This window comes from Ursus maritimus, unplaced genomic scaffold, assembly GCF_017311325.1.
Source record: "Ursus maritimus isolate PB19 unplaced genomic scaffold, ASM1731132v1 scaffold_5, whole genome shotgun sequence".
Taxonomy (NCBI): Eukaryota; Metazoa; Chordata; class Mammalia; order Carnivora; family Ursidae; genus Ursus; species Ursus maritimus.
In genome coordinates this window covers 1892024-1914062 of record NW_024426663.1, presented here as the reverse complement: position 1 = coordinate 1914062, position 22039 = coordinate 1892024, and the positions used below count along the sequence as shown (strand labels likewise).

General features: G+C 36.7%; 1 protein-coding gene across 1 annotated transcript in view; it reads left to right on the top strand.

Moving 5' to 3' along the window:
- Positions 1-12458, top strand: part of WDR36 (WD repeat domain 36) — a 38580-nt gene extending 26122 nt beyond the window's left edge. Inside the window, exons 17-23 of the mRNA XM_008704942.2 lie at positions 1413-1520; positions 3080-3177; positions 3546-3691; positions 6065-6184; positions 6367-6448; positions 7854-8041; positions 9185-12458. Coding sequence (XP_008703164.2) covers positions 1413-1520; positions 3080-3177; positions 3546-3691; positions 6065-6184; positions 6367-6448; positions 7854-8041; positions 9185-9334 — 892 coding nt within the window. The 3' untranslated portion in view covers positions 9335-12458. The remainder of the gene's footprint in view (positions 1-1412; positions 1521-3079; positions 3178-3545; positions 3692-6064; positions 6185-6366; positions 6449-7853; positions 8042-9184) is intronic.
- The last annotated feature ends 9581 nt before the right edge of the window (positions 12459-22039 follow it).

The window sequence follows — 22039 nt, the reverse complement described above, 5'->3', positions numbered from 1 at the left end:
TGTGGATTTTTTTTTTTAAATTTTAGAGCTTGAGAGAAAGAGAGCAGGGGGAGGGTCAGCGGGAGAGGGAGAGAGAGAGAGCATCTTAAGCAACTCCATCTCATGACCCTATGACCTGAGCCAAAATTAAGAGTCGGATGCTTAACCAGCTGGGCCAGCCAGGTGCCCCTTCTTGTGGATTTTAAACTTCAATCATTTTCCTGTGCTTTCCCATGGATAATGTATTGGCTTCAGTGAATAACGTGGTTTGCTGTGATTAAAACTGGTATTATTTTCTTAAAGTATACAAAATATTCACACTCAGCCAGTAGTCAGAGCCTCCTCTGCAAGATGCCAGTGGGTTAGACCTTTCTTTTTGCCCTTTAAATCTACCTTTTTTCACTTCCTGCTGCCACCACTCTAGTTGAGATCTTTGTTGCTGGGTTAGATGACTACTGCCCTCATCTCAGTGTGCTTCCTGTTCACATATATTCTATATTTTGATAGCAAGTTTTCTTACGAAAGTAAAGATTACACCACTATCTGCTCAAAAGCCTTTAGTGACTTTTCCACTGATTAAAAGATAAAAACAAACTCAGATGTTTGGTATTCAAGGTGCTGTATGCAGCCTTATGCTTATGCACCTGTTTATGTACCAAACCACTTCTCACTTGTACCCAATTGCATTTACCCTCACTTTACCCTCCACTTTTCCTCAGCCAGAAAGTACTTTCTCTTCCAACAACATCCCCTGAGATCCTGTTCATTTGTAAGGCTTATTTCAATCACTTTGTTCTCTGAGAATCCTCTTTTGTGTCTCCTGCCTGGGTGTGATCCCTCCCCTTTCCTTTCCAACTTTTCAGCTCCTCCAGCATTTTAAAATTGTGAGACTGGGTTTCCATTAGCTGTTTTGTGGTTATGCTCTACAGACTAAATTTTCATGTTTCACAAATAGGTAGAAGTGCTCAAAATTTTTTTCCATTATTTTCTTACTCTTATTTACAGCCATTTTGTCACTTACTAAGCCTTATTTAAAATTTCACTGGAATAACAAAAATACAGGAGAGTACTGGTAATCAGGTTTATTTTAAATGTGTTACGTCTTCAGAATTTGTCCCCAAGTCAGTCTACCAAAATGGCATTCCAGAAAAATAGAGCATTTCCTCTAGTATTTTCCCTATCGTTGAAACTCTTTCTTCATTTAATTGGCGTACTTAAGTGTTCTCGGTTTTCTCAGTAAGAGAGATTATTTTTACATATTAATTTGACAAAGCTCTTCGTTAGTGATGGATTTCTGGTATTGATTTGTGAGAATCAAAAATGAGTATTTTCTTCATCTCTCATCCCTTGTTCTTTTAGCAAAAATGTATTTTGTGAGTTATGTCCTTTTTTGGTAGAGTTTAAATACTTTAACATTGTAATTCATTTTATAGCCTTATAGACAGCTTTTTGTTGGACTCCGCGCCTCTTAATGTTGCTATGTCCCCTACTGGAGACTTTCTGGCCACTTCGCATGTGGACCACCTTGGAATTTATCTTTGGTAAGTTATTTCATACATTTCTGTTGTGGGTAAGGAGGAGGACGATGATATTGTCAGAAAGTCATAGTTGCTAACATTGCCATTTAGCTTTTTTTTTTTTTTAATTTATAAAATAGAAATTTCACATAGAATTATTTCACCATTGAACATCTGCTCGATAATTTAGATCTTTGCTCAAGTGTGAAATTCTAAACCACATGACTGATTTTTATTTATCATATTTGGCTCTGTTTTTTTTCAGATTTATTTATTTATTTTAGAGAGAGAATGCAAGCCAGGGGAGGGGTAGATAGAGAATTCTCAAGCCGACTCTCCGATGAGTGTAGATCTGGATGCAGAGCTTAATCCCAGGACCACAAGATCATGACCTGAGCAAAGTCAAGAGCTGGCTGCTTAACCAACTGAGCCACCCCAGCAGCCCTATCATATTTGGCTTTGATTTGCAGAAAGGTTAAGTGAATTTTGAAATGTTAGGGAGGAGGAGTCCCCACTAGGCCCTGGTCTTCCTGCCACAGCTCCAGGACCGCTTTATGACTTTGGCCAACTTTTCAACTAAGCCATAAGTATGGGCAAAATTTTGCTTTCTAAGATTCAGTCTAGTTACATAACTCTTCATAACCCTGTAACGATATTAATGGTGGTGATGACGAACATGTAATAGTTTCAAATAAATGGTCCATCATCTTGGTCTAGAAAAATTTTATCTGTTTTCTGAGTTCACATGTTTAATTCCTTTATTATTATTAAGGAAGAGAAAAAAATTGATTCCTTTAAAATTTCATAATTTGATTTTCAGGATAGGAAAATAAATTAAATATATAATAGAAATAGACTCTGGCCACCTTAATATGCAAAATAGAGTATCTCCTGGAATTTAAGAAGCTTGAACAATCAAGACAAGAGAAGAATAGTAGAGTACCTGTGGGACCTCAGCAGGAGTATACAGTGCCACTATTAATATTACTCAGAACCAGATATTCCCAATTATTATTTTATATTCCAGATTTATAATATATGTGAAAGAGAATCTGATTAGCCCACTTTGGGAGAGGTATCTACAGCTTGATGAGTTATCCAAGGCCATGGTACAGGGTCAAGTGGCAGAAACACAACCACTTTAGAGGACTATTCTAGAGAAGGGAAGGTCCATAACTTCAGCAACCCAAAGGACTAATCAGCATATTCTCTCTCTGACTTAACTCTCTGAGTCCATCTTTCCTTCAGTTATGATTTCCCTAAATGATATAAATATATGGAGGTTGTGTTATCTTATAAAAGTATTATCCACTACTGATCTCTCAAATGCTTTTTTGTATTACATTAAAAATAAAGACTCCATTAATAGTGTTTATGCACAACTTTCTTGTGATGACAGCTATGACATGAATCAAGGCATTTTCAAATTAATACTGTCTTTGAGATTTTTTTTTTTTAACTTTTATAACTCAGAATCTGAAGCCGAGTGCAAGATAGTAGTGGTTATTACCAGTAATTGAAGTTTCTCGAAAAAAATCTATTTTTATAAATTTTAAAATATTGTTCATATGTTTATTTCTCAGGTCCAATATTTCCCTGTATTCAGTTGTTTCATTACGGCCACTTCCCACAGATTATGTTCCTTCAGTAGTGATGCTTCCTGGTACTTGTCAAACCCAAGGTAATCACAAAATAGTAGTTTTGAAGTGTAATATCTTAAACCTAACATGAGGGATATTACTACTGAAGGCAAAGTTTAATGCATTCAAAGTATTTTTCTAACTGATAGGAAATACTTTGAATGACTTCATGAATTAATGCAAAAATGTAATTGATATGGTATTGAGAAGAAATTAAATAGTATACCAGTGGACAGATGTTTTGGGTCTGGTGGTGGGGGTTGTAGACAATATGAGAAGAGGAGGAAATAAAGTCAATAGAGTTTATAAGGCTGTACTCATTGAAAATGTTATGAAATACTAATGGATTTGGAATAAAGTAATTTCATTCTGCATTAATTTGTTTTACCTGAAAATTTTTTGTTTCAAGATGTGGAATTATCGGAAGAAACCATAGAACCAAGTGATGAAATGATAGAGTATGATTCCCCAGAACAGTTGAATGAGCAATTGGTGACTCTATCGCTCCTTCCTGAATCACGGTGGAAAAACCTTCTTAATCTTGATGTTATTAAGGTAATGCTGTAGTACACTTATTATTGGTCCCTAAAGACACATTCCAGAAGCATTTTCTTTAGTAGAGATAGCTTCCTCTACTTGGTGGGTTTCAGAAGAAACAGTTAAATGCCTAAGGGAGTAGAAGATACCATTTAGTTGAAGGCAGTTTGATCCAGTGTGATTATCACAGATTCTTTCTCTATAGAAATTGATTTGGAGAGCACTGAGCAAAAGTACAGCCTGCAACTACAGAACCATTAAAAATTGGATGTTTTAAATCTAACCCTAATAAACATTTTTAACTTACAAAACGAGAAAAAAAATTGGTGCCATGATGTGTGGTATTTCTATTGCTAGGCCCAAATGGGGACTAGAAGACTTTTCCCTGGTCTTTTAATTAAGCTTCATACCCTTTACCGTTCCATACCTTACTCTGTCAACTCTAAAAAGATTTTTATAGCTTGCTATGTTGAGTCCAGACACATAAATTAATAGGAACTAAGTACCGAGTATTGTCCCAAGGACAATAGCAGTGAAAAAAAACCTAGCTCCTTTGTCCTTGAGAAATTTACAATTTACATGAAAAATGGATAATTATGGAATAAATTAGTATTTTTCAAAGCATATTTTATGACCCCCATTTGTGAGTAGCAAAAGTAATTGGAAGGAATAGACTAGAGTAGAAAACTTCCAAGATTACCCTCTGATAGTAAGAAAAGTTGTTGTGTGAAACTTGACTGGTTAGATATATACACGTTCACATTCACCAGAGCTTATATGTGTGCTCAGTCATGTGCTAGGCCGGGCATAAAATGTGTCAGAATGGACAGAGATAACTCTCACAAGATGTTCTTTGTAACTGATTACTTAGCACCAGAAAAGATACGTGTGTCTTGGGTAAGGAAAGAGTTTTCACGTGTTAATTTTCTTCTCAGAAGTTAAATATGCTTCTTTTTACTTGGCTCACTTTTTGAGAGATTGTACATTAGCTTTAATGTATGTTGTGTAGGAACATGGTTGTGAAATCTCTCCATCATGTTGTCCAGTGTGTCAGCTATAAAGCAGTACTTTATGGGGTAGCTTTAAAAGCAACGCATTAAAAAGTCCAAGTAGATCAGTGTGAAGGGAGCAATCAGAATAATGCCCAATTAATTGAGCTAAGGTTGACTGCTCTGTTTCTTGCTTAGATAACAGTTTTGTTCTGCATAAAAATTTATTTAGAAACCTGAGTGAATGATATTTATAGAAGAAATATGCTAACGTCTCCAATGTTTTTATTTCTTACTGAATGAAAGAAGTTAGAATTTCTATATTTGTCCTGTGGGTAACTTTCTTCCTTTTGGTTTTCCTTGCGAGATTAGACCATTTCCAGAGCCCTGTGGAGCACCTGCGAAAAAGTCTTTTGTTCTTATCTACAATTCAGTGACTCTCTCCCTTCTGACTCACTGGAAGGGTAACTGTGACTCTTACTGCAGTCTCCAACTCCGCCGAGAAGGGTTGTGCTTATGCTGTAGTTGGCAGTGTCTTGTCCTGCTTTCATGTGGTACTTTTCTTTTATGCTGTGCCTCCACAGGGCCACGAGTATCCTTGGTTTTCTTTCAAAATACTGATCTCGCTTGTATGATAGCTCCTAAAGAATGGAAGAGGAATAGTGTAAGGTAAAATTGTGAGACTCCTTTATTAGGCAGTTTACCATAGAAAGGCTCTTCCATCAGATGCTCCTGAGGTAGTGACGTGTGGCAGCATGTGGTCACCAAAACCAGATTCTGTCAGTAGGAATTCCAGTGGAATTTTACTGATACTTGAAATGTTTTATAAGTGAGCAATAGTGTTCCCTTGCTTTTTAAAGACAAAAAGTACTAAGGAAAAATCAATAGAAATTCCAGCAAAATAGAAGAATCAGGGCTGTTTTTCACAAGAAAATTTCACCAAATTATTTCTAATGGCAAATTATTTCTACCTCTGGCTCCAGATTTCTTTTGGAGAAAAAAAATGTAAGAAACTGTTGAACATTTATGTAAGTTTTGTTTTCTAGCCCATTTTACAAAAAAGATTGTAGAAGTTCAAAATTACTTGTTATTTCTTTACCTAAATATTCATGTAAATCATGTTTGAGGAAAATGGAGCTCTTAGAGCTTCTCCTGAATGCTGTCATTTTTCTTCTGCCTTATCAGCAAGGGTACTAGAGGTCTGCCTTGAGAAACCCAGTTTAAAGATATCTGTAATATTTGTCAGTTGGCATTTTATTTTGGCATTCAAATTTAAGAAAGTTTCGTTCCTTTTTTTACTTTTTGCACTTTGTTTTAAAATTGATTTGGAATTAAATATTAGAAACTGTTGGCAAGGTAATGACTTATTAGTCTTTTTCCTTTCTCATTTTCTCTTAATCAGAAAAAGAATAAACCAAAGGAACCACCCAAAGTACCCAAATCAGCACCGTTTTTTATTCCAACGGTTCCTGGCCTTGTACCCAGATATGCTGCACCTGAGCAAAATAATGACCCCCACCAGGTAAGAACCACCTTGGAGCGTTCTAAGTATATAGGGTATGTTTTGTGTTCTGCGTTTGTAGTTCTTTATCAAGACCTCGTTTTCTAGATACAGAGGAAATTAATGACAACTTTTAATTATAAGCTTTAATTTTTTGGTTACACTTCCATTCTTGGAATAATGTATATTTGTTTTTGTTTAAGTCTAAAGTGGTAAATCTTGGAATTTTGGCTCAAAAATCAGATTTCTGCTTGAAACTTGAAGAAGGACTGGTAAATAATAAATGTAAGTTAAATTATACAATTTTTACCAAGTATCATCAATATATTGTACTTTATATGAAGAGAAGTTGAATGAAATACTAGCAGATTTTTCAGTGGCTGAAAGAAGATAGTAAAAACTTAAAAGGATTGAAATTTTGATTTTAACCTAAAATAATTGTAGCTTTTCTATTGTTACGTTAAATGAGTGACACTAACCTTGGATGAGTATCACTATTATAATAACCTTTTGAGAACATTTCACACTTTCTATATAAAAAATTAGTGTTTTTTTCCCTTGTCTGTTTCTTTTGTTTTTATTTACAAATACAGTTTATAATCCAGCAGAGACTTGTGTCTTAGATGATTTTTAGGTATTCCCAAGTTATCCCTTTAAGGCAATTTTAAAATGTATTTATTGTTAATAGATTTAAATTTTGAAAGCTATAGTCTATAGCTAATAATGATAAACAATAAGAGCTATAAGCAATTAATAAAATCACAGTCACTCTCCTGTTTGATTTATCCTCTTGTTTTTTGGATCCAAATGCTTTTGTTTTCATACTGGCATCACTTGAGTCCACCTTGACAAAAGTCAAATAATGGTACTGATGGCCCTTATAGATGATCATAAAGATCAGAAAGGAGTAACTTATTATATTTCTGGAGGGACAAAGAAGAAAAGCACTATTATTTAGTATAGACTGAAGGACAGAGAATAGATTTTATTAGAGTTTTGTCATTGGTGTTACTTCTTTTCTAAAAGCTAAACGCATAGTCATTGCCACTGTACTGTTAATGAATAGTTGTAAGTGTAAGAGTATGTATTCGTAGGATAAGTATAAAACAAAAATGCTTATTTCTAGAGAAAAGGAGTAAATTTGGGGTCGGTAAGACTAAGGTGGAATCTTTCCCCCTCTTATATATTTCTGTATTGTTAATGTTTCTTAATAATCATATGGTACTTTTAAAAATTTTATAATGATAAAAGGAAAGAAAAATAAATTGCCCCACCTCATCCTATTCTCCATGCAACTACTCTTAATAATTTGATACGTACTTTACAGCCTTCTTACATTTGGATTTGTTCTGATTGATGTGTGACCATCCAGTAGATGTAAGACTTTCTTGAAGTGTCCACTGCTAGGTGTTAATTAGATTTTCTTTAACAGCTTGAGCAGCAGGGGAAAAAAAATATCCATGCAAAAATTTTAGTGCTTTAAGTACTTTTTATTGTATTGCTCTCATCATTTGTACTGATTGTTACTTCATTTGGGGTTCATTTTACTACTTAACAGGAAAAAATAAAGCCACAGGAAGGATTTCCTGTGTCATTTAAATAAACGTTGCTTGGGTATGCAGTGAAACTATAGTTTCCTAAGTGAAGTGATTGTAGGTAATAACTGGATTCTTCTTAAAACTTAATGCAGATGAAGCTGCTCTTAACCTTCTGAAAGAATTAGGCCCATCAGGAATTGAAACAGAGCTGCGAAGCCTGTGTCCTGACTGTGGTGGGTCTGTGGAAGTTATGCAGAGCTTCTTAAAGATGATCGGGATGATGTTGGACAGGAAGCGTGATTTTGAGTTAGCCCAGGCATATCTTGCATTGTTTCTAAAGGTAAGTCTAATGTGAGACGATATGCTCAGCTTGCCTTCCCCTGGGATAGTGTCGTGTGATAGAATTTTCTGCAAAGATGGCAGTGTTCTCTATCTGCACTGTCCAGTGTGGCAGCCGCTTGACGCATTTGGTTACTCAGCACTGAGAAATGTGGCTAATGTGGTTCAGAATTTCTTCTGTCCCTGTAGAAGGATTTCTTCTTTTACAGAAATTTAATTAATTTAAATTTAAATAGCCATCTTTACCTAGTGATCATTGTATTAGACAGCTGAACAACACAGCTTTGTAGTCTTTTTCTTCACTCAGCACAATTTTGACTCATCCCCTGACTTTTCTGTGTCATCCATTTGATTCAGTATACTTAACTATTAACTTCTTAAAGTCATTATATTCTGGCAGTTTTTCTGTGCTCATGAAGAGAAAGTTAAGTTTCATGTTATTTTTTGTTTTTGTTTTTTTCTGCTGCTAGAATCAGAATACTTCTGTCCTGGCCGAAGGGGTTTTAAGTGATTTGGCAAGAACAGTTGTTTTTATGACTAACATAATGGAGAACTCATGTTTATTTCAGTAGTATTTTATATTGAAGGAAGTAGATGATGCTGACTTTTAGAGTTAACAGATATACTTCCTCTATCCCATTAGTATATAAAATGAGTTTTCACTTGATCTCATTATTTAAAATTATTTTAAAAGTAGTTATTTAGATGGTAGCATGTAGGATGAAAAAAATAGAAAATTACCAGCTGTAGTTCCTGAACATAAATTTACTTTAACCCTTAGGAGTTAAAGCAGAGAGCCATCAGTCATTCATTACCAGTGGGTTCCAGTGAAAGAAGAAACCTAAGGAAGCACAGAAATATGGAGTTAGTGTTATAGTACTAGGACCTTGTTTCCACGTTTGTATCAGGGGTTTCCTTAGGTGGAGGAGAGTGATGACAACTTCACTTCTGCTGAGGGACAGACAGTACCATAAAGGAACTCATAAGAAAGTTTGATAGAGGAGAAGGAAATGGGAACTGGTAATAAACCAGCATCTAAGGAAAAACTATTCAGAATAGTATCTTACGAAGTTTCTTGGTAAGAAGGTTGAATCTAGAATAAACAAAATTTTAATTTTCTTAAATATTATATTTTTCTTTTCAGTTACACCTTAAAATGCTTCCTTCAGAGCCAGTACTTCTAGAAGAAATGACAAAGTTGTCATCACAGGTGGAAGAAAACTGGATCCATTTACAGTCACTCTTCAATCAAAGCATGTGTATTTTAAATTATATAAAAAGTGCTTTGTTATAAAAATAAATTTAAGTGACTAAAGACTTTTATATTAAATGGGTTCAGTTTAACTCATACCTTGTTTTCCAAGTTTCACTATGAAAAGAAAAGAAATGCTAGCACTACTAACTAGTAGTCACTCTTCATTTTAAATGCGAAATATTTTCTTGAAATAAAATTATACCTTCCTTTTGTTTTAAAGATTTATAGAATCTATTCAAATGACTTATTTTCTGAGTCTCTTAACATCAGTTACTTGTGTATGACTGAACTGTTGTCATCAGTTCCTATTTTTTGAATACCTGTAACGTAAGAGATATTAGGTGTTTCATGTAAAGTATTGCTGGATTGAAGACAAAACTGATGTGATGTAATTATAAAAGTGCATTCATGATCTGAAGTAAAAGGGTGTGTTTCCTTCCTTGGTGGCCTCTGATGAAAACATGGATCATTGACTCTTAGATCGTTGACTCAGACATTAGTGCAGCCCTCTTGTAATGCAGGAGAGGAAGTTGCTAAGGTCATTTTGAGATCTCAGTGTGACAGATGAAATTTGTAACACCTCCCTAGTGTTCTCCATTGGAGCCTTTCTAAAGGAACTTGTTCTTTTATAGGGAAGGTGAGAGGCACTTTCACAAGCCAAATTGCTATAGGAGACAGTTGAATAGGTACCTAGGATAGGGGAGGGAAATTCCGAATTCCATTGAAGATATCCTTCGAAGTGTTTCTTCCTTACTGATGATCTTCTTATTTGGAAGAAACTACTGCCTATATACTTTTCTCTCCTAACCATTGTGAAACCAGATAGCTCTGGCAGTTTTTCTTATTGTTTTCATGATTTGAGACTTCAGCAATACATGAATTAAATAAGCAATTCCTCTACCTGGCAAAGTGCTGAGAGGTCATCCTGGAAGCGCTTTGCCTCCTGTTTGTGTCTCCTTTCTCTACTACTAAAAAAAGTCTTTCAAGGGTGTAGCTAAGGTAACAAATGAGTGAATGAACTTCTAGTCTTTGTATCTGTTAACCAAAGCCCGCTCAATATGAGAGGTTGATAGAGGACTTGATGTGGGATTATGCTATCACAAATGCAAACACGTTCCTAAATAGGAGCAGAAAAAAGCAGGGGACAATTGCCACTTACATGGTAGGTCTTTAAGGTACAACGTGATATGACTGCTTTGGTGTTCTCTTTACTCTGTCCCTGTAGAAGTATGAAAAACTGTATTGCTACAGGTGATTTATTTAATAATTGGAAGCGTATTGATAATGGATGTGGTAATATCTATAAAGTTTAATCTACGTTAAAAAAAGTAATTCTAAGAGCACAGTCCTCTAAAAACAATTTTTAGTTTATATGTTCAAAAGTGTGTTATTCCTAAAATGTAGCTGGTTGTATATGAATGCCAATATCATTCTCATTAGAATTAAGGTTTTACAGAATAATCTTCAGAAAGAACAGTCCTCACAAGGAGTTGATCAGTGGTAACTTTAAGTATCAAAGCATTTTTGATTAATGGTGTAAGGCAGAATTAGTAAACTACTAAAGAAATATGCCAATCTGGTTTTGTCTTCTGTTTTTCTTTTAAAAATGTGTATAAACTTAACTATTGACTGAAATGTTAATGACTTAAGTCTAACTTTAAAAATACTCTGCCCCAAATACTACATTCTAAAGATATGGCAAAATTTCAGTATATAATCATGTACCATGTGAATGTTAAAAATAACTGAACAAAATAATAAGAGCTCTAAACTGATACTGTATTGCTTTTACAAATCTTGAACTGAGTTTTCCTCTTTCAAATGAGAATATAGGAGTTGAATATACTGTTTCTAATGGAGATATCTAATGGAGATAGCTGTATAGTATTAGCATCATTTTGGCAGATAATCTTCCAGAACCTCTCCTGTATGTTTACATCAAGGAAGGAAGAAAGAAAGAAAAAGAAATACAAAGAATAATTTTGTGTGTATATTTTTTCTTAAAATGTATCATTTTCTGCATACTGCTTTTTCTTTACATTTGAAATTACAAATTTAGTATATGACTACATTTTACTTATAAAAACATCAGAGATAAGTCTATTTTTGGCAATTACCTTCAATCCTAATACCCTCCCTATAAGTACGAATTGTTAACTTTCTACCTAGACCTTTGTCCATGAATGTATATACATACTATATAGGAATAATACAGGAAATAAAATGTATAGTTTTAACTTGATATAAATATATGCATATCATTCCACAACTTTTCTACTTGGTTTATTTCAGTTTAATCAGACCTAATCTCTTTACTTTTGTAAAAATAAATAAATAAATAAATAATTACATAATCTATTTAGCCTAAAATGGACACTTAAGGGACTTTCCCTTTTCCCGCCCTAATTGCAAACAATGCTGAAAGAACATCATCCTGTGTGACTATGTGCGTATAAGGATTCCTCTGTAGTATATACTTAGGTTTTGAATTGTTGGACCAGAGTTAGGCAGTGTTAAAAAGATACTTCAGCTGGCTTCCAAAATGGCTATTATCAACTTACAGTTTCTCTGAAATGAATGTTCCCCATATCATTAAGGACATTTGATACTAGATTTTTTAATGAAAAAATGTGATTTTATTGTTTTAATTAAAAACTCTGGCTCTAGTAACGATGGGCATCTTTTCATATGTTTATTTTAGACCATTTTTATATTTGTATGAATTGCCGTTTCCCAACATGGTTCATTTTCTGTTGAATGATTTGTCTATTTCATTTTTGTTAGAAGTTTTTCAAATAGTATAAGTATTAGTCTTTTGTGTCTGTTACCAATGTTTACTCAGTCACTTGTATTTAATTTGACATACAGTGTCTTTTTTTAAAATAAATGTTTTATATTTCTATATATTCAAATTGGTAAATTTTTATGACATTTCAAAATATGAAGTATATTCTGTATTGTAAGACATTTACCATCCAGCCAGATCTTCGAGAATTGATTTTTGTGAAGTGTAAGGTATAGAGCTACTTTTATTCAAAAGTTCAAAAACCATTTATTGAAGTCCACTCTTTCTTTTCTCACCGATTTGAAATGCTCTTTTATTATATGCTAAATTCTTTAATTGAGGTATTTGATATCACAAATAAATAATATATTGCTTTGATTCTAGTTTTCTGGTGTGTTAGATTTGATGGAGGTAACGCCTTCCTAATGTTTTCCCCCAAAATTCCTTGACTATTGGTGAACATATCTTGAAGTTATGTTTTTAGTTGTGCTAAATTCATAGGATTTGGAACAATATATGTCTTCATTAAACCAGAGCTTTTGTGGGCTTGGTTTCAGAAGATTTCTCTATATCATCATACATTTTTTGACATTTATCTGGGCATTTAATTTTTGTTGCTATAGTGAAATACACCTTTTTTCTAATGTATTTTATAATTGGTCATTGCTGTCATGGTAAAGGTAATTTGGTTTTTATATGCTAATCTGTTATGGTGTAGAACTCTTAAAAGTTTGTTAACATAGTCTTACCTAAAAAATCCAAAAGAAACCCATCTTTGGCAATTGGTGAGACTTTATTTCCTTTACAATATTAATGTTTTATTTAGTTGTCTTAGGATTGCTTTAGCTGTGGTCTGGCACAGAATGTTGAATACTGGCAATGTGTAACAAATATTGCTTTGCTACAGACTTTAGTGAAAATGCTTTTAATGTGCCATCATTAAGGATAATATATGCTCTAAATTTCTGGTAGATATCCTTTGTTAAATTCTATTTTATTAATTCTCTACTTAAAAAAATTAAACTAGATGGTAAGTATAAAATTTTATCTGGTGATTTTTCAGCATATAATGGAGGATCAATATCTGCTTTAATTGGTGTAATTTAGTGAATTTTGTTCAAAGATTTCTATATTAAGTCATTTTTATTCTTGGGATAGAACTGTTTATAAGTAAGATGAAACTGGTGCATTTTTTGTTTCACAGAGTTATCTACCCTTGATTTTTTTTTTTTTTTAAATCTTTACACCCATCGTGGGGCTCAAACTCATGACCCCAAAATCGAGTCACATGATCTACTTGCTGAGCCAGCCAGGTACCCCTATCTTTGATTTTTCTTTTTCTTTTTCTTTTGTTTGGTTTCATAGTGGACTTTATTGGAAAAAGTTAGTGTAAAAAACATTCAAATTCATAAAATTTAAATAAGACAGTAAAATTATACCTTGTAGCTATAGTAATCGCTATAGTAATCACAAATAAGGTAAAGTCTAAATTATTGCCTAAGCAAACACTATTTTGTCAGGCTTCTGTTGCAAAGCCCAAGGCAGGAAACAATGCAATTATTAGAAGTGAGCCCAATGATGAATTTGCATTTGAAGCTGAGGAAAGGGAAAAAAGCATGTTCTGACTAAGGTATCACATTCTAGTCTGAAGAAAGCAATATATTTTTTATGTTCTGTTAGTCACTATACAGTACATCATTAGTTTTTGATGTAGTGTTCCATGATTCATTATTTGCGTGTAACACCCAGTGCACGTTACAACACTTGCCCTCCTTAATACCCATCACCGAGCTAACCCATCCCCCCACCCCCACCCCCAAACCCTCAGACTGTTTCCCAGAGTCCATAGTCTCTCATGGTACATCTTCCCCTCTGACTCCCCCCCTTCAGTTTTCCCTTCTTTCCCCTAATGTCCTCCATGCTATCCCTTATGTTCTACATATGAGTGAAACCAGATAATTTTCATTCTCTGCTTGATTTATTTCACTTAGCATAATCCCCTCCCGTTCCATTCGTGTCGATGTAAATGGCGGGTATTCATCCTTTCAGATGGCTGAGTAATATTGATATTCTTTTAAAACTTGCTTAATCAAAGGGAAAAAAAAGTCTTGCACAAAGTCTTTATTGAGATTTTTGCCTATTTAGTTTTTTTCTATGGTTACTGAACTAATTTGATTTTCTGTCTCAAGCCAATATTGTAAATTTATTTTCTTTACAAATCATGACTTTAATCTAGATTTTGAAATTTATTAGTGTAAGTTATGTTAGGGTTATGCTTTTTTATTAATTGTTTGATTGCAAATGACAGAAATCCAACTCCTACATGAATATCTACAAAGTCCAGGGATTGTATTGGCTTTACCTATTCCTATATCCACAGATTTCTCAAGAATCAGTCATTTTCTCTAGATCTCTATTTTGCTGTCACTATTGGCTAACTGTATAGTCAAGATCCTGCTAATCCCCCGGACTCATCAGATGCTGGTTGAGGATCTACCATGTACTAGAATTTTATCTGTGCTAGGAATATTTAGTGATCAAAACTTGAGGTAATACAGCTCTGAATTTATATGTTTTCCCCTTACACTAATTAGAAAGTGATTATCTTTGTATGAATTCTGAAATATAAGCCTACTTTAGCTTTGAACCATAGTCAAGGGGTGACTGTATAGTGACAGGCAAAGGGAGTGGCCTGTGAAAGCTCACACAGGTTTCCATGACTGGGTGACGTGGAGAGTCTGCAAGTTTCTATCTGCTTCCTGAGGGGAAATGAGGCACAGAGTTGAGAGTCTGGTGCTAACAGGCTGGCTATAGAGCCACTGTGGCAGAGTGAGCTGTGACCCCACAGCAGAGTATAGCAGCACCATCCTAGTTAAGGGCCTAGTTGCAAGGCTGGCTGAGATAGAGGGCACAGGCTAAGTAGGGTGAAGATGGAGGGAGGAGGGAAGGATCTGGCAACACAGATGGCTTTCCCTCTACCCACATGCCACCTTGGAAAAGAGAAGGAAGTGGGTTGAGGCACTGAGAGGAAACAAAATTTGAACATAAAATTTCACTATTCAGAAAAGCCTAAGCTAACATGAAAGAGACGGACACTTTTTGTTTGGTAATTTTGTACCCCTCCCCCCACCTCAAGTCCAGTGGTACGAGGATTTATGAATGATATTTAATGTTAATGTAAAGAATTCTATGGGGATTTTTTCAGTGTCTGTACTGTATGCTGAATTTCCCGATTCCAATTATCCAACCGAATTCTAAATGCCTGTGAAGTGGTACATACAATATGCAATATTTAGTTTTCACCTCCATTTTTAAAAAAGTGATTTATTTGGACCGCAAGATATGTAGATAACAATGATTTAATGTCCACTGGGGGGAAAATAAGTATAAATACTAGACAAGTAATTTTTAGGAATATAATTTATTTGCTGTTGCAGCCAGGAATGGGTATTTCAAATCAGGGTTGTTTTTGGTTAGCTTTTGTTTTGTTTTGTTTGCTATCATTTAAGTTTTCCCACTCTCTCTGACTCAGTTCCAGTCTTTACAGCTCATTTATTTTGGCTCTTTGTCCCCATCTGAACTTTGCAAGTCTGACATTTTGTCTTAGAACTTTGGCCCATGTTTCCTCGTTCCTGGTCACACCCTACTCTCCGGCGTAAATATTGTGCAAGCCCATTGGGCGAATGAGTGGCAGGTGAGTGGTTGTCCAGCCTGGATTCACTTTAAGAAGTATATTATACCAAAAGGTGAGGACTTCCCCATCCAACATGGTGTTGCGCTCCTTCCTTCATTAATTTATTCATTCTGTCTCATCAAATACTTAGCGCAAACTCTGACCCAGGTGCTGTATTATGCTCTTGAAATGCTTAAAACAAAACATACAAGGTCTCTGGTCTTATTTTAGCTCATCATTTGTTTACATTATTTTGCACGCCCTTGTGCCTTCGCTCTCTTTCACAGCAAGCATGAAAGAGAAGTTGTTTCTAAGGCATCACACAGCAAAACGGGGATTGCCAGGAATTTGTTTCTAAGTAAGGAACGTGCGTCCGTGCGCGTGCGTGTGCGTGCGCGTGCGCACGTGCGTGAGGGCGCCTGCGAACAGAAGCGCTCAAGTAGCTTCTGACAGTCACGTACGCTCGCATGGCGGCGGGGGGTGGGTACGGTGTGACCGAACGCCTGCATGCTTTTTGCTGTCGTTCTCGTTTTAAGGGATTTATAACTTCGAAAAACAATGCATATGAAGAGAAAATGATTAGGGAGGAAAAAACCCTACCTTTTTTCTTGGAAGACATCACCTCTATCGTGGAGGAAACTGGTTGGTACTAGTTGGCCAGATTCAGGGAAACGAAGACGAGACATCAGGTTTGCGCTGCTTGTTAGCCACCGCTCGTGGATCCGAGGGCAGTTCCCCGAGGGGCTGAATGCCCGTGTTCTCTCTTGGCCCACTGGACGCAGTCTGACCCGATGGGAATGTGGCGGAAGGGGACGGAATGAGTTGTTCATGCCCACTGCTACAATGACAAGGAGATGGGTAAGGAAAAGGGCACTGCACAAGCGCCGCTGTGAGGGGTGAGGAAATAGACGTGTGTATCTCCCTCTCAAACCATCTCGTTCCCTCTCCTCACTGGCTCGTTAAGTAATTCTGTGTGGAGTTAACAAGATGTTGGAGATACCAATGCAAATGAGACAAGGTGCCTGACCCCCAACTCCAGGAGATGAGCGATAGAGGAGGAAAGGCTGCACAGCCATCTGCCTTTCTGGAGCCAGGGAAGGTTTCATGGAGAAGAGGACCCCTACCATGGATCTTGAAAGAAAGGTGAGTGGCAGGCGGGTGATGGTGCAGAGAGAGACAAAATTCAGAAACCAAGGGGAAATGAAAAAGTGGAAAATCAGGGGTGGCTAAATGAATGCTAGTTATTTATTACCTTTGGAGATGTGTGGAGACCATTGGCCCTTGAACTTTTCTGCATTATATCGTGTGTTTTATTTAAAATTAGACAAAACAAGGGGCGCCTGGGTGGCTCAGTCGTTAAGCGTCTGCCTTCGGCTCAGGTCATGACCCCAGTGTTCTGGGATCGAGCCCCGCATCACGTTCCCCGCTCAGCGGGAAGCCTGCTTCTCCCTCTCCCACACTCCTGCTTGTGTTTCCTCTCTCGCTGTCTCTCTCTGTTAGATAAATAAATAAAATCTTAAAAAAAAAAATTAGACAAAACAAGATGAAATGTTAACAACTGTTGATTCTCGGTTTTGTTATATATACATTTCAGTACTTTTTAGTAGTTTTTGTTTTTACTCTTCATTTAATTTTTCAACTAAAATTTACATATATTTTACTATCCTTCCATCCATACATGCATACATACTATTATGTACATATATACTATGTGGCTGGCCACAATTTAACTTTCTTCTGGAAAGTGACCCCTGGAAGCTACAATTGTGTTTGCTGCCTGAACAAAGTTTGACCTTCCCACAAACCTCCAGGTACCACTTGACCTGATCAAATTTACATGGATGTGAGTCCCTGGCATTGGCTTTTAGAGGGTAGCAGATGGTCTCCAGGTCCTGTCTTCTTCTCTCCTCACGTGGCTGACGTGAGCTGGAGTTAGGAGACCCATGGAAGTGGCACTGACTCATCTGGTGCTTGGCTGAGCCTGGAGCTCCTCCAGGAAGTGGTGGGAAGGGCAGCTCTTGGCAGAAGAGATCCTCACCTAAATGGCACGGGATTTCCCAGAAAGCATGAGGAATATTGGGGTGGAGAGTTTCAGTCTCCTTCAGCAATGAACAGAAATAATTCACTTGATTCCAGATGAATTAAATGTTAAAGAGAGACATTCCCAATTAGCTTATCTCTTTACCCTTTACCAGAGCTCAAAGAAGGAAATTACCATTCTCCTTCCTGCTGGGAAATGACAATCACTCAACAAATATACCACACCTTGTATCAATTGAAACCAATTTCATCTTTAAAAAAATACTAGTTTGTAAGAAAAATTATTCTTTTTTTTTTTTAACAAAAGTCCTTTTTCTTTTTTTTAAATAGTTCTTATGTAACAAAACCCCTAGACAAATAGCACTGCCTGGAGGCACTTAGGATAAATTTAGGTCATACAGGAAAGTATCTCTCACTATTTTTTTCTCATCTTCAGAGTGGCTGGTTTCCTCCTCTTCTGCCAATATGGCAGTTACATTCTCATGGCTCTGACTTTGCTTGTGCCCTCGGATGAAATTCCAAATTTGCTGCAGAGTCCATTTCAATGTTGGGCAAACAACAGGTGTTGAATAAATACCTAATTCCATGGTTTTCATAGAGTGAGCCAGTGTTCCCTGGGGGTTCCAGAAATCTTTTCAGAGGATTAGCGAAGTATTATGAAAAACCATTTCGTAAGAAGACTAAGAAATTATTTGACTTTTTTTGATCTCAGTATTTCAAATACAGGAAAATCCAGTAGATATAAACTGTATAACCAAACCTTGGTGAAGTCCTTAGTAATTTTTGAGAGTGAAGGAGTGCTGAGACCAAAAATATTGAGAATTACTGCCCTAATTTATTGGTAAACAAAACACATAACTTCACCAAGAGGTGCTAATATATATAGTATAAGGTATGCAGTACCCAATGCCCATCTCCGAGAATGCCTTAAAACCTGATGTTCCAAGATATGGAATATGAATCAGTATTATTTTCACATCCTGTGAGAGGGCCAGTGGGACCAGGGCAGCTCTCAGGTTTTGGGATCTATTCAACTGCAGGTTAGTTGGGATCAGTGGTCTGTTGAGTTCAGTTAGTACTAGATAGATGGCTGACTTTGGGCTAAGACAATGAAATGATAAATCAAGAATGTTTAAATTGTGAATATAATGAAATGTATCACTCTGGGTATTTAGAATCAGTTTCAGCTATTTTCAGCAGAAGATAAATTTATTAAAGAACATTAGGAATCTTTCCAAATTTTTTGTGGCCCTTTTGGCTGGAAACAATGTCCAGATCATCCCAAACCACTTGTATGTCCAACACTGGCCCTGGATGCTGGGGGTCCCTGGTGTCTCTGAAGACTGGGGGTCTTGGCCACCACCTCTGGAACAAATTACACACAGTACCTCCTCCATAGCAACGACTTATAGTTCATATTGTCACGAGCATACATCCAGTTGGGAACAGCCTAAAGCTCACGCTTGTTCCCAAGTCACAAAGGAAGCCAAGAGAGCGAGGTTCTGGGTTCTGTGTTGGGGATTCAGGGACAAGGTATTTGTTGTCAAAAGTAGGTCTTCCCATAGTCTTCTGCTTTGCTATCCAACACATACCCTTATTCCATACATTAAATTCCCGGCAACAATAACAGTAGCAACAATAATACAGTATTAACCTTTATACACATAAAAGCACACTTACCCTCTCCCCTGAAAGGAGAAACAATTCTCTATCAGTTAAAAATGATTTCAGGATTAAGTAACAGAAAATCCTAATTAACCATGATTTTAGCAGATGGGGGGCCTTATATTTTTTTATACACCAGGAATTATTCAGTAATATTGTGAAGGACATAGGGTTTTTCACTGCTTTCTCTTTCATTTTTATGAAATTTTATAAAAATTATGAAATGAGGGTCGCCTGGGTGGCTCAGTCGTTAAGTGTCTGCCTTTTTTTAAGTTTTTTAAAGCTTTATTAAGGTATAATTGCACATATGTAGTATATATATCTTGATGAGTTTGGACACATGCCGTAATACCCACGATAGCATCGCCACAACCATGGCTGGTTCGGAGTGCCCTCTGCTGATTCCTGGAGTCCCATACTCATTCAGCATGAGGAAGTAAAGTCACTCAGATCAAGTCCAGGATGTGTGAGCAAAGTGCGGATGAGTCCCTCTTTCAACACCTCCTCTGTCATTTGCAACACCCTGTGAAAGTTAAGGATTCAGAGGATGTTTCAGTCAACTGATGGCAAGCACAGCTAGTTACATCTCTCTCTCTCTCATCTAAAAATGTTAAGTGACCTAATATTAGAAAAAATGTGTTAGGGAAGGCTTAGAATATTTTCAGGGGTTTTGTGTTGAATTAAAAGCTATCTCAGGATATCATCTACATGAAAATATCTACCTTCAGAAAAAAGAATGTTTATTTTTAAAAATAAAGGCATATTTATAAATTTTACTTTCCATTAAAGAAGTGACAGAAAAGGAAATGCCATATTATAAGGAGAGAAAACATGTCACATCACTTTCTGGGAACAATTAATGCTGCATTTTTAAGTGAATCCTGAAGAAATCAAATGTAAATAACATCGAATGTAGAGTACCTTATGTTTTTTCTCATTAAACTTATTACAACAACTTAAAAATTTATCTCTTCCTTCTCCTCGCTCCTTCAAAAATAATAACCACCAAACTGCCTCCTTAAAAACCTGTATCGTATGGCACCTTTTCAATGACCAGAAAGTTATTGGCCGTGGGAAACTGAATTGCCAGTAAGAGTCCTATAAAATGTCTGTACTCCAGACTTTTCTCAAGTTTGAGGCTTTAATCTGCTCCCAAGCTGAGGGTTTGCACTATACAGGAAAGAATGGTAGTGGCTTAAACCATTTCATACCTAATCTCCTTGACTATAACCTCTTTGACCGTTTACAAGGTGTATCTAAAGTGATGAAGTGAAGGGGAATCAGGAAAGCAGGAAGAAGAAGAGACTGTGGAGAAAAAGATAGCAGTTTGAGAAGTCTTCCTCCTCACTGCTCTGGCTGCACACCCTCACCACTCGGGTCTGAGTGTATCTAATTCCTGGCTCTGTCTGGTCCACATTCCAGCCCCTTTGTTGCCAGTGGATTGAGTACTGCCCCATTCTGCCATGCAAGTCCAGGATACAACACAATACTGGGCCTATTCCTTTGCATTCTCAACACAGCCATATTCAGCCTATTCCTTTCCTGAACACATACTAATCTTTAGGCACTTACACTGCTTATTTGAAATTTCCCAACTCTGTCCATGGCTTTCCTATTCCTAGGTTTTGCTAATGTTCTCGATGCCCTGTCTGCCATCTCCAAGTATAAAAGGAGAAAACATTTCTTCTAGATTAAGCCTCACCTGACAGCAGGCCTGATGGAAGCTCTGGAGTCCTTTCAGCTTTGAAGTGAGGGTTTGAAGATGAACTGTTCAACCAGGGCCCTTGGAAAATGCCACATCCACAGCCTTTTTTCATCATCCATGTGGGGTTGCATGTCTCTTGGTCACCTCCCTGTGCTGTATGTCTGAGGGGGTTTGTTTCACTCCCATTCTTAGATGGTGTTCTGCTGAAGTACCCTCGTGGTTAAGAATGAATCTCTGTCCTGCGGGTCATAGGTTTGAAATAATTTGGCCTGCCTTTTTGGAAATTGCATTTTTTACACTTCATAATATATGTGTTTGTTATCATGTAAAATAATGCAAAGCTTTTCAGTTGATATGTGCCAGGACGCATTGGTGATTCAGCACATGGTCTCCAGGTATGTGTTGAGATCTGGAATGCTCCTAGGCAGGTCACCTCCAGCTTTAAGTGGACCTGTCACTATACGTGAGTGTGCTGCACATGTATCAGCACTTTCTGTTTGCCTACGTGTGACAAACATTGAAAAACACTGCATAGTTGGTTCCTTGCACACGTCCTATCTCCTGCAGTCTTGCATGTGAGAAGCATCCCTGCCAGGTCACTTGGGGACAGACAGAGCTGGGCTGTTACTCATCTGTGAATCCCCAGTATTGATGGGCAAGATGGCTTGAGTACCTCTTCAGTGAATATCTGCTCCAGGTAATTGAGTTGAATGAAAGAGAGAGGAAAGTGATTCACCACAGCAGACCAAATCAGACCCCTCATTGCAAACCTGCAAGGATCCTGGAGCTTTCATTAGGCCTGCCAGGGTGTTAGGCTCACTCCAGAAGCAATGCCTTCTCCTTCACTTCATTTTCTTCCTTTCTCCAGATGGGCCT